General features: G+C 61.0%; 5 protein-coding genes across 5 annotated transcripts; 2 read left to right on the forward strand and 3 right to left on the reverse strand.

Annotated features, from left to right (window-relative positions):
- Positions 1 to 626: 626 nt before the first annotated feature.
- COLE_07678 (uncharacterized protein) lies at positions 627 to 4,432 on the reverse strand (the record flags this gene model as incomplete). Its single annotated transcript, XM_018424517.2, has 10 exons — positions 627 to 770; positions 819 to 941; positions 1,069 to 1,581; positions 1,623 to 2,111; positions 2,148 to 2,203; positions 2,242 to 2,257; positions 2,292 to 2,906; positions 2,942 to 3,496; positions 3,529 to 4,058; positions 4,165 to 4,432. 10 exons carry the CDS (start codon positions 4,430 to 4,432, stop codon positions 627 to 629), a joined length of 3,309 nt encoding a protein of 1,102 aa, XP_018275339.1.
- Positions 4,433 to 4,693: 261 nt separating this feature from the next.
- Positions 4,694 to 6,381, forward strand: COLE_07679 (uncharacterized protein; the record flags this gene model as incomplete). Its single annotated transcript, XM_018421027.2, has 5 exons — positions 4,694 to 4,830; positions 4,866 to 5,039; positions 5,072 to 5,142; positions 5,180 to 5,396; positions 5,433 to 6,381. The coding sequence occupies 5 exons, from the start codon at positions 4,694 to 4,696 to the stop codon at positions 6,379 to 6,381; spliced, it is 1,548 nt and encodes a 515-aa protein (XP_018275338.1).
- A 436-nt stretch (positions 6,382 to 6,817) lies between these two features.
- On the reverse strand, positions 6,818 to 8,272 carry COLE_07680 (uncharacterized protein; the record flags this gene model as incomplete). The annotated part of the gene is made up of 2 exons (XM_018424516.2): positions 6,818 to 7,610; positions 7,656 to 8,272. The coding sequence occupies 2 exons, from the start codon at positions 8,270 to 8,272 to the stop codon at positions 6,818 to 6,820; spliced, it is 1,410 nt and encodes a 469-aa protein (XP_018275337.1).
- Positions 8,273 to 8,499: 227 nt separating this feature from the next.
- On the forward strand, positions 8,500 to 9,657 carry COLE_07681 (uncharacterized protein; the record flags this gene model as incomplete). The annotated part of the gene is made up of 5 exons (XM_065626563.1): positions 8,500 to 8,595; positions 8,641 to 8,713; positions 8,760 to 8,813; positions 8,875 to 9,443; positions 9,484 to 9,657. 5 exons carry the CDS (start codon positions 8,500 to 8,502, stop codon positions 9,655 to 9,657), a joined length of 966 nt encoding a protein of 321 aa, XP_065482126.1.
- A 767-nt stretch (positions 9,658 to 10,424) lies between these two features.
- COLE_07682 (uncharacterized protein) lies at positions 10,425 to 11,708 on the reverse strand (the record flags this gene model as incomplete). The annotated part of the gene is made up of 2 exons (XM_018425857.2): positions 10,425 to 11,609; positions 11,652 to 11,708. 2 exons carry the CDS (start codon positions 11,706 to 11,708, stop codon positions 10,425 to 10,427), a joined length of 1,242 nt encoding a protein of 413 aa, XP_018275335.1.
- Between the last annotated feature and the right edge of the window lie 105 nt (positions 11,709 to 11,813).

Raw genomic sequence — 11,813 nt, forward strand, 5'->3', positions numbered from 1 at the left:
ACATTTACTTTGTACCTCCTTGGCATCATCGCTTCGCTTATTACAGCATACGACTCACTATTATTGCTGGTATTGGTATCTACCTTGATCACTCTATTGTTGTGCACGACTTATCCGACAATATACTCGAGCTGGAGCATGCGTGGCCCGTATGGATCCGAGCACTCGACTCCGAAGCTGCCTCCCTCTGCTTCGATCGCGACTCCTGAGATGTGACGAGGATTAGAATAATAAATACCCCCTCGTGGCCTCGTAATCAAGCGTCCTAACAGAAAAAAAAAGAAAGCATTAACCAACGACGTCATCACAATCCCCATCTCCTCACCTCCTCACCTCCTCAGTCTCCTCGGTCTCCTCTCGCTTGTCGACTCGTACGCGCTCCCGCTTCACCACGTGCGTCACTAGTTCAGGCAGCCAACGTGCGACCTCGCTAATCTTGCTGGTGCAGACATCCGCACCACTGCTGACGCCCCCACCTTGCACATGATCACCCCACTAGCCACCGCGGGCGCCGTGGCGCGGGTGGCGTAACGGGAACCATAAACAATTCACTTGCATTCCAGATCTGAAACCAAACCCCAGGCACGCATCTACAGTCACTATACGCGTCGCCGACTCGCCAAGAGCTAGCTCCACCCTGCGTCACTAGCCGCACTCCGGAACGAGCTCGCTGATGACATGTGGCCTCGCGGCGTGTCCTCTCCTCGTGAAAGCGACAGTGGAAGCACCGCCTCGTCGTGCACTGTCTTCTGGAGGTACACCTCGTCACCCTGCTTGTGAGTGACACATCCCCACATCATCGACCGCATCACACTCACCTCAAGTGGTGTTGTTGAAAAGGTAAGTCCCTTGTCAAAGTGCTTGGAGAGACACTTCTCAGCGAGAGCCCAGTCGACGTGCATCGTCAGCTTCTTGCGCGGCTGTACGGTGAGGGAATGGCGCTGGACCGTTAGCAATGTCATCGACTGAGCTAGAGCCGGCGTGGCCGGATCTGAGAATTTGAAACAGTGTTCGCTAGCCCTCATCGCGCAAGTAGTGCAACGCCGCACAACCATCATGAACACTCACAGCATCGACATTGCTGTCCAAGACCGCGGGAGAGTGCGCTCCCTCGCTAATCGACAGGCGGATAGAGAAGTCCTTGACTGCCTGCCCGTTCCGTGGCGTGCTCTTCTCCCACAGCTCGATGGTGACATGCGAGCAGTAGTCGAGCTCGGGGATGCGCACATTCGTGAACGGCATCCCGCTCGCGAGCAGCAGATGCACAAAGGTCGTGATGTGACTCTCCTTGGTGAAGTAGAAGCAGGCGAGGCTCTTGCCAGTCGTCTTGGCCTCTTCAAGATCGCCCCAGACCTTGCGCAATAGAGGAAGCGAGGTCAGAACACCAATCTCCTCCTTGGCCTCGGCATCAAAGCCGTACTCCTGCGGCGCCACCAGGTCAAAGAGCACCTTGGCGCGTGCGTACAGCTCGTGCAGTCGCCGATCCTGATGCTCGGCTCCAGCACGCGACGCGAGCCCCTTGCCCTTAGGGTCAAACACGGCAAAGAGGAAATTGCGGTTGTGCAACGAGTCGTACTTGATCTTTTGTTAGCTAGGGCTGCAAAGGCGATGCGCCAGCTCACCGAGTCGTACAGCTCCGATACGCGGGATGGGTCAAACTTCTCCTGCTTGACGCCGACCCAGTCGTCGAAGATCTTCTCCCATCGCTCGCGGAACAGCCAGGGCGAGTCGCCAGAGCACCAGCGCTGTTGTGGGATCTTCTCGACGTTGCCGTTCTCGTAGTTGGCTCTCATGATGGCGCGGAGCTCGGTCAGTTGGGTGACAACTTCCTTCACGACCTCGACGGGCTCCTTCATGCCCTTGGGCCACGCGAGGTCTGAGCGCTTCTCCGTTTCGCCTGAGCGAAGGAGCATCTTCAGCTTCTTCTTCGCGTCGTTCATCATCTCCTTGCCAGCATTGTTGTCATCAAGCAGGTCGCGGCGTTGCACGAGGTGAGAGATAACGGGCCCGGAAGGCTCCGGTACGACGGCGCCCGTGCGTGAGGTCACGGACGATCCCGCTGATCCACCCTCGACGCCGAGAAGAGCATGCGCAAATATTTGCGCCGTGTTCTGCTCGTCAGTTGCTGCTTTAACTCCGCCACGTACGATGACACGCCGCTCAGACGACGTGTAGATTTTGACGTTGTTGAGCACGTCCTTGTCTGCCGTCAGTAGTGTCAGGGAAGCACCAGCGCCTTACTCATTATCATAATGTCCTGCGAGTCAGCGGTATCCCATCACTAAACTCACTTTCTTGAACTGGTCGCCGAGATCGCGGGCCTGGTACCGGGCCGCGTGGGTGCTCTCACCGCCCCACTTGACGACGAGCTGCATCTTCTCAAGACCCTCCGGAATGCCGTAGTGCTTTGTATTGCCACTGAGGACAGCCAGCATATCAGGCGTAGCAGGAATAGGAGCGCCCGGGGCCACAGCAGGCGGTGTCGAGGACCGGAGTGTCGACAACGCAGACTGGCCGGCGGGGACGTTGCCCAGGCTGCCACGCTTGAGCCAGTCGTCCACTCTCTTCTTGCGCTCCGTCTCATCGAGCTCGCCTTCGTCATCGGAGCCGCCGCCCTTGTCCTTCTTCTCCTTCTTGGCCTCGCCGTCCGCGCCCTTCTTCTTGGCAAATGATGGCTTGAGCTGCGCCTTGGTGCCGGGCATGAACATCTTCTTATTGAGTGCCTCCTTGAGCGCCTCAAGCTTGGTGATGATCTCGGGTGCGATCCCGGGCACTAGAGCGGCTTCGTCGGCGGCGAGTAGGATGTAATTCAGCTGGCGAGGGTCACGGAGAATGATCTCCTCGCGGTGACCGCGGAGCAAAGCGAGGAATGGCTGGGCCCATTTTTCGTGCGCAGGGAAGGTGAACTGAAGTAAGCACTGCCGTCGTCCAGGCCATTCACCTTGATCTTCATCTTCGGGGTGCGGTCAGCGTGGCGAAGGACCGTGACGGTCGCCCGAAGGGTGCTCGTCGACGCCTCAGCGGGCGGGGGCATGAGGGCAGCGTCAGGCTTGGCGGCGGCAAGCTCAGCAAGCTTGCGGTCGCGCGCCTTGTCGCACACGTCGGAGAGAATCTCGGCGGCCTTGTCGTAGTACGCCTGGTTGCCCTTTACGAAGGACCAGCCGTTGACGTCGATAACCATGCTTCGCGGCCCGCACCGCAGCAGGTCGAAGCCGCAGACACGCTGCCCGAACGCCTCAACAATGTCGCGCGCATACTCCTCCTCTCTCTCTGAGAGCTTGGTGATGAAGCGGGTTTCCTTGCCATCGGCATTGCGCTGCACCAAACCGTCAACAACAGGCGATTTGCGCGTCTCGGCATGCGAAAAGTGCGGTCCGACAGTGTACACTTTGACGTCCTCGGCGTTGTCGACGTTGATAAACTCCTCGTAAATGTACGAGCCGACCGTGCGCGGGTGATAAAGCTCGGGGTCGTATTCGCTCGACTTGTTACCGACCTGACGTCAGCCAATTTCGGCTAATGACACACCTTGCGGAAAAGCCTGCGCCCGCCTCCACCCTTGTAGTAGATGTACACGTTGTGATCCTCGCCGTTGACGGGCTTCTCTACGAACGGCTTTTCGATGACCTGGCCGTCGACGATGATGGCATCGCCATCGGCGCGCAGTATGACCTCGCGTGCGCGGGGCACGGTGTCCTTCGTCCGCTTGTTCTTCCAACGATCCGGAACAACGACGGGCTCCCAAGAGTCCTCGTCTCTGGCCTTGTGGCCTGGCAGAACGAGGCCTAGATCGCGGCGCGCTCTCTGACGGAGGAATCTGGGCACGCGGGGTCCGCCGTCGCGGTTCACCTCCGCTCGGTTGGGAGTCGGCACGCCAACGTGATCGAGGATCGCCAGCACCAGACGCCGGTCCCAGAGAAGGCTCTGCATGGCAAGCGAGTTGATGCTGATCGGCGGCGTGCGTGTCGCGATCTGCGTGTACGCAAGCGCCTTGGGGAGGGGGAAGTCGGTCGAGAAAAAGGAGATGAGCACGTCGCATTGCGGCCAGTGCTCGATATCTAGGGTTAGTGGCGAAGGAAGTGATGGAGTTGTGGCGTGAGTGATGGCGGCGACGGCAAAGGCGGCGGCGTCGCGACCGCGCCATCATTTCGCGCACGTGCTTACCTTCATCAAGAATCACGACGTCACCAAAGATCTTGACCTCGACACCGCCCGCCTGAATCTGGTTGAGGCGGGTAAGGATCTCGCGCATAGCTTTGGAGCGGGCTTTGACGTCCATGGCGCAGACACCGAGAACGACTGGAGGCTCTCTTGAGACGGGCGGGGTGTAGGCCTGGGCACGCAGAATGCCGAGCCCGGGTTTTGACGGGGAGACAGGGCGTGAGGCGGAGGAGGCGCGCCCAGAGCCGGCGGGGGAGCGAGGAGCCGACATGATGGGTGCGCGGGGTCGGATGCGAGGATAAAGAGCAAAAAGAGCAGCGGAAGAGAGAGGAGGTTGAGAAGGAGGAGGGAGGTTGAGAGAAGAGAAGAGCTCGGCAGTCACCCTTGCAGTCGTTGCGGCGGAAATGCCATGTTGGTGGTGTGATTCACCCCGTCCTCCCTGGGGCCCCACTCCTTTTCTTGGTGGGCTCGTCATTTTGTTGATCGTCAATGTTCATGTTGCAACATTCTCAATATCCCACCTCCGCTTAATATGCTCGATACTGGCGCTCTGAGGGAAGCGCTTGAAGAGGCGCGAGACGACCTGAAGGCTGGGCGGAGCGTGCGCTCTCCTGCTTCCGCACGAATCAACGACGCGGCACGCTACGTCGCTACCCACCTGCACGAGCGGTATGCGCACAGACGACGAAAATAACTGACTCCAGTGAACAGATAGAGGCGACGCTTCCGATATGGGAGCTGTGCGCGACATTGTGGCCGCTGCTTGCCGACGCGCTGGACCCATCCGGCGACGGCGGGCCCGTGGCGCTCGCATCATCGCTGGGCAAGCTGGAGCGCAACATGCTGGCTGGCAGTGTCCACGCGCAGATCGCGGCTTTGTGAGCTCATGTGAGGTTTCGGCTGATAGCAGGCCAAGTGAGCCGGACATTCGCAGGATTATCTTCAACGTAACGACGTTTGGGCGCATCGAGGACCCCGATTGTGAGCGCGCTTGTGAAATGACTCTTGACACAATCAGTTGCCGAGTTGCAGGGAATTCTCTCGCAGCTGCTGTGTAATCTCATTTCCTCTCGCGGCGGGTCGGATAGCGAGGCCCTCGCTGATAGTGTGCTGAAGACGTGGCTAAGCGGGCGGCGGGAAGACGACGTTATCATTCGGCTGCTCGACAGCGGCGACGTACGAGTCAACACCGGCGTTCTGCGACTACTGATCAACTTGGCTACCCAAACAAGGCAGTGGGTCTTTTTGTTGGTCGACAGATACTGATTCAGACCCCGCTTCTTGGCTGCACCCGCGATACATTGGCTTGCACGCATTTTGAACCGACTCGACACATGGCACGCCGATGCGGAACCGCTCTTCGATCTAGCGGTGTCCTTCTTCGAACTGTTCTTTACCGCGGGTCACCAATCCGAACTATACTCTGCCCTCGCGGTTTCGGAGGAAACTGTTACGCCGTCGCAGGTGACGCTTCTCAAGCTTCTCGACGCCTATCTCACGCGCCCCCACGCCCACCCAACCCCATCACCGAGTCTCTTCGTCATTCAGGCTTGGCGTGACACCGCCGCCTACACCGCCGCATCAATGCGTAGCGGGAAGGACGACGCCCGCTTGCCCTCTGTCCTGGCTGCCCTGGTACTGGATACCGAGATCTTGAGCACCATTGTGCTCGCGGCCCAGGCCCGCGCGGACAAGCAGGAGGCGGAAGGCGGAGAGGAGGCCATGGTGGCGTGCTTGAAAGGCCGAACCCAAGAATCGTCCAGCATCATCCCCGCACTGGTTAATGTTCTCGCGGCAACCCACGATTTCCTGCCTCGCATCAAACCCGGCGCCGCTACAGCTGCAGATAATGTGGCCGCCGCCGCAGGACAGATGAGCCAGCGCGAGATCGAGCATGCCTTCGCAAATGTCAAGCGTGACTTGGTCCGCCTGCTCGCTGTGCTTGCTTTCAACGACACCGCCGTGGGAGACCAAGTTCGTGCTGCGGGTGGCGTCCAGCTTGTGCTGGGATTGTGCGAGACCGATGAGCGAAACGCGTACCTCCGCGAACACGCGCTGTTCGCCGTGCGCAACCTTATGATGGGCAACCCGGCCAATCAGGCGATTATTGCCGAGATGGAGCCGCTGGGCTTGGTCGGCGAGGACGGCGTGCTGGGGCCATTGCCAGAGAAGCTGAAGAAGAGCGATGAGGCAGCCATGAAAGCGGGGCGAGGTGGGTGAGGATGCAAGGGGGCGCTAAATTCTCTATCTTATTGTGATGCACCTTGCATAGTCCTGCATTGCACCACCCCACACCAGCCAGCCAGTTCCGTGGTACATGTATGACGCACGTCGAAGAAGTTAGTTCTGTGAGCTGGGCACGCTAGCGCCATATGGCCCGGCAAAAACTATGCTATCATCAACCGACACTGTTGGTGAAACGGTATCATGCGTCGTTGCCATCGACGCGGCAGGGGTTCGACTCCCTTACAGTGTATACTTTTTGCTTTCCGGCCCTGCCTCGGGATCCAAAGATGTATCACCCTCACACGGCTAATGCATTCAACGTGCATAAGCAGTGATCATCATAGGTCGCTTTGCATCTTGCTATCCGCCATTACGAGAAGTTTCTGGGCCTCAATTACAAGCGCATGACTGGAGCGGCACACGATATGCATCACCCCGGGAGTGGTGTCCCAGTACTACGACTAAAGAGGATCTCATTGGCAGCCCGTCGCAAGGCCTGCACACCTTGGGTTCGGCCCCAAGCAGCATCGAAAGGTTCCAAACCCATTGCGCGCCTCCCCTCGGCGCCTTTAATATCCGCCGCCGTCGCTCGTCCATCAAAATCAGCTTCACCTACACCAGCGGGGAAATCGGGTCCGCTCTCGCCGCGCTCAAAACAGTCGCGCTGCTTACGCAGATGACAGGCGTTTCGTTTCGTGAGCGGGCACGCCCCGATATACAGCACGCTACTATCCTCCGCGCCCTCATGGACGCTCTCGACGGCGTGCACGCCCTCGCAGTGCCAGAGCACGTAGTCGCCGGGGCGCACCCTCCTCATAGGCACCATACACTTATCCAAACGGAGGTGGGGGTGTGTCTCGGGCGACAGCTCGATGGTCTTGCCTAGCGCTGCGCCGGGGAATGAAGCCGACTCGAGGTCCAGCACCCAGTTCTCCGGCGCGAGGTAGCCTGGTACATGAGGCGGAAGGAGAGCGCGGAAGAAAGGGCGCAGGAGAATGTAGGCAGTAGCTTCGCGCAGCGCAGGATAAACTTGTAGCGTGCCCTCCCCCGCGCCTGTGTGGGAGAGCGATAGCCACCCCTGCCATGTCCGGGTCACGCCACAGTGCGCGACAGCATCGTGCAGGTTACTGTTGGCGCCGTCTCGTAGCACTGCGTCGTACGCGTCGTACTTTTCCCACTCGCCTGCGAAAATGGATCGGTAGAGCGCCCTGTAGCCTTTGTCCCTGCCATCAGACCAGCGTCACCGAGCGGTGCATGGCACAACTCACTCCCACAGCTCGATACTCCCTCCGTCAGCGTGAGGCCCCAGAGCAAAGCTGGTGTCGCCTGGTTGCCTGATGCGGGCGCGGTCGCAATACGATACCGGCGTGTCGAGGTCGACCTCGGCGCCGTCCCCCGCGTGGAAGAGCCGATTGGCCCACCGCTGTGTTTTCAGGACATGAGAGTGCGCCCGTGCGCCGACCTGCGCCGGACTCCAGTACACCTCGAACACCTGCGGGTTCTCCTTCGGGAAGCCCGTGACTGGGTTGGAGCGGACGTAGCTCCGCAGCTGTGCGCCCAAGTCGGTATCCGTCACGCCGCGCACGACGACCATGCCGCGGGCACGCACCTCATCCTCCACCTCCGGCGCGATGTCATCCAGCTCGGCGAACTGGACTTCGGGGATCAGGTCTGATCCTTTAGCCTCGATCTCGGCTGTGACGTCGTGTAGGCGTGCGAGGAGACGGTGCCAGCTCGCGATGACCGCTTCTTCGCGCCCAGGAGGGACGAGCTCACGCTTCAGCCGCGCGAAGTGGGGGGGGAGAGTGCCGCCGGAGAACTGCGCAAAGACGCTCCCGATGTCGCCTGTCCGCTTAGTCGCGGTATGCGTAGCTGTGGCGCTCATTGCGTGAGGTTACTGGGGGCTGCTTGCTTCATGGCGATGCGCAGGCTCAATAGTTATAGACGTTCGAGTGAGCGCCGAGAACCCCGCGCCAGAGATAAACCGCCGAAATGACCGCGTGATCGGCTGCCCCGCCAGAGACGTCATAGCGGGAATTTCGGCGGTTGATCGGCACCCGCCGAGATGGCCGCACACCTTGCGGAAGCGACGACATTCATCTTCTGACATCTATGGCAATGCCGCGCGCCGCTCAACAGCGCACTCCACCGGCGGACAGTCACATTGGGCGCCGGCCTAAGGTCTGCGTTGCCTGCCGCAAAGTGAAAGTAGGTGGGGGGGGGGGGGGGTTCTACCTTCACCGCTGACGGCAGCACAAGTGTGTGCCCTCGAGGGTGGCGGGGCAATGCAAGCGTTGCGAATCGCGGGGCGAGCCGTGTAACTACGGTGTGCCTGTACAGGCGAGTGATGTTGGGACATAAGCTGATCTCAGGAGGACGCGTGGAAGCAGTGGGCGACTCACGAGATCCAGAGGCTGAGCGAAACGGTGGGTGGGTCTAAGCGGGCGCCTGACAGCTAGGTGTTTGCGCTGGAGCGCCGAACGCGAGGCGAGGCCGAGGCCAGCTCCGAGCCAACAGAAGACGGCATTGCCATTCGCCAGATGCCGAGCGCCGCCACCTTTCCAACGGCTGACTTCATGGCCATCACGACGGTCACCCAGCCCAATGAGATCTACGGACTGCAGCCGGAGGGGGAGAACACAGTGCCTTCCACTCGTCCTGTTTACCGGCCTGTCGGCGGCCTGTCAGCGCCTGAGCATGCCGAAGCCCTTCCCGAGATCGGCAGCGCCGACCCGCGTCCCAGTGTGATCTCCAAGAACATCGTTGATGCGCCCACGGCCCGCGCAATGGTCACCTACTTCCTTCACTCGCTCGGCGCCTGCGGCACGTTTGGCTTCGACCTGCGAGCGGGAGCATACCCTCTTCTGGAGCGGCTTGAGCAACTAACCCCTTTCAAGGCTGGCCCCGAGGTGGAAGAGGATGAGGAGGACCCGACGATCGACATCGAGCTGGGCATTGGCCCCGAGGAGATCACGGCCTTAGCGCTACGTGCTGTGTTCACGGGGGACATGGCGGCTGGACGGTCTGCACTCACCTGGGCGCGAGGGTTGGGCAAGGTACGTACTGAAGGCATCCGCCGACGCGGACTGACTCCAGCTCGACGCGTCAGGAGTGTCCACTGTTTCCGTAGCCCAGCTCTTTGGCCTGGACACGCCACGCCGCGAACCGACGCGCCGCCAGTCCATCCGCCTCATACTCTTCGCCTATGTCCGTTTCCTCGTGGCGGAGCTGACGCCAGGTCTGTCGTGTGTACACGGCAGTGGCCGCTGAAGATGTGGCGCCCGAGTTCGACCCCACACCGCTGTGCGAGGCGTACGGTGCGGAAAGCGACCCGAGCAGGGAAGAGGAGGACGAAGTGCTGCTTCTCCACGCCCGGCTCGCCCGAGTCCTGGCCCAGTTTTGTTTGTGGCGGCAGCCCGGTCGAGACAGGGGTCAGCGGAGCGATTGGACCGGGCTGCCATTCAAGAGCTACGCCCACGAGCCTGACTTTGAAGACGCTATCGGACGTTTGTTTCCTGTCCATCCATCTTCGGCACTAGCCCTGTGGACTCCGCTGGCCTGGTATGTGCACTTGCGCGTGTACCGCGATCTTCCCGCTCACCGCGATTCGGAAAGACTGCAGCTCAGCGCCGCCCGCCATGCCCTTGAGGCGCTTGATGAGATCCGAGGGCAGGTCGCAGGGTTGCCGCTCATCTACGTCGAGGCCGCGCGCTTGGCGATGACTATGCTCCTGGAATATCCCAGACGCAACCCACCTCAACATGACACCCTCGATAAGATCGAACGTCTCTCGTTCGCGTTGCTTGGTAGCTCACTGCCTGGAGACCACGCTGCACCCGCGCTCGGCGCGAAGCTGTTTGCCCAAGCACAGGGCGTGAGTCACACATTAGACTACCCCAGGCACCACACTGTAGACCATGTCTAGTGCTGCTCAGCGATGGATGCAAGTAGCGATCCACACTCACAGCCGAGTCATTGGATACATGCCTGCTACATTCGCCCCGTAGGGTAACCCATATGCGGTACTACTGATGTCTTTACTTCTCCTTGATGGCCTTCTTGGTCTTGTCGGCGGTGTCCTCGGCGATCTTCTTTCCCTCCTGGGCCTTGTTCTTGGCGTCCTTGAGCACCTCGTGCAGAAGCTTGCCCAGGGCTGGAGAGATGGACGAGACCTGCTCGACGACGGTCTCGGGCTCGACGGGGATCCACTTGGCGGCGGTGGTGACGGTCTTCTCGATGTCGCGGGCCCACTTCTCGGCGCTGTCGACCGAGTCGACTGCCTTGGAGCGGAGGTAGCTCTCGATGGCGTCGGCGGGCAGGCCGGCGTCCTTGGCCGTCTTGCGCAGCTGGTCGACGAGCTTGTTGATGTCTTCGGGCGCCGTCTCCTTGATGCCCTCGACGAACGCGTCGCCGACGCTCTTGCCGTCCTTGCTGGCGGCCTGCACCTTCTTGTACACCTTGTCTGCGGCGGTGTTGAGCTCGTTGAGCGACTCCTTGCCGAGCTTCTTGGCGTCTGCGACATACTTGTCAAAGTCGTCCATGCTCGGCACCTTGCCGACGAGGAACGACACCCACTGCTGGTACTCCTTTGGCAGCTCCTTGGAGAGGTCCTGCGACAGCTTCTTCCAGTCGAGGTCTGTGACCTTGCCGCCGGCCTTGTCGAGCGCAGCCTGGACCTTGTCGACGACGCGCGCGACGTCGTCGTTGCCCAGTTTCTTCAGCTGGTCCAGCGTGCTCTGCATGTCCGCGTCCTGGAGGTTGCTGAGGATGCCGCCAAAGTCGCCGGACTTGAGCTGCTTCGAGAGCTGCTGGTACACGACGAACGCGCCGCCGGGGAGGAGGGACTGGAGGAGGCCGTCCATGGCATCGCCTGCAGAGTCGGGGACCTCGACGCCGGCCTTCTCAGCGACGACCTTGGCGGTCTCGGCGGCGGCACCGGCCTTGTCCGCAGCGACGGCCGCGACCTCCTGCGCCTTGGCCTTGGCTTGGTCGACAGTCTGCTGCGCGGCCTCCATCGTGCTGTTGATCTTGGACGCCACATCCCGGATCGGCTTGAGGTAGACGTATCCGCCGATGGCGATGAGGCCGAGGGCGCCGAGGACGATGCCCTGGCTCTGGGCGGCCGCGGCCGGCCCGCTCTCAGTCGAGTACGTGCGGAACGCCTGGCGCGCAGCGTTTGGCGTCACGCGAGCTTGGGCGTGCAGGGCACGGGGGGCGGGGCGCTGTTGTCAGCTGCGTTGCAGGTAGCGGTCGGGAAGACTCACAGCGGCGGCGCGGGGCGCGGCGAAGGCGGCGTTGCGGAGGGCGATTGGGCGCATCATGTCAATGTTCAGTGGGGGATGAAGAGAACGCCCCCCCCGGCGCTGCCTTTATGGCGGGCGCTGTCGCTCTCACGGGGCGGGGACGGACGTGGAGTGGCCGCACGT

Source organism: Cutaneotrichosporon oleaginosum, assembly GCF_008065305.1.
Source record: "Cutaneotrichosporon oleaginosum strain ATCC 20508 chromosome Unknown ATCC20508_contig08, whole genome shotgun sequence".
NCBI lineage: Eukaryota > Fungi > Basidiomycota > Tremellomycetes > Trichosporonales > Trichosporonaceae > Cutaneotrichosporon > Cutaneotrichosporon oleaginosum.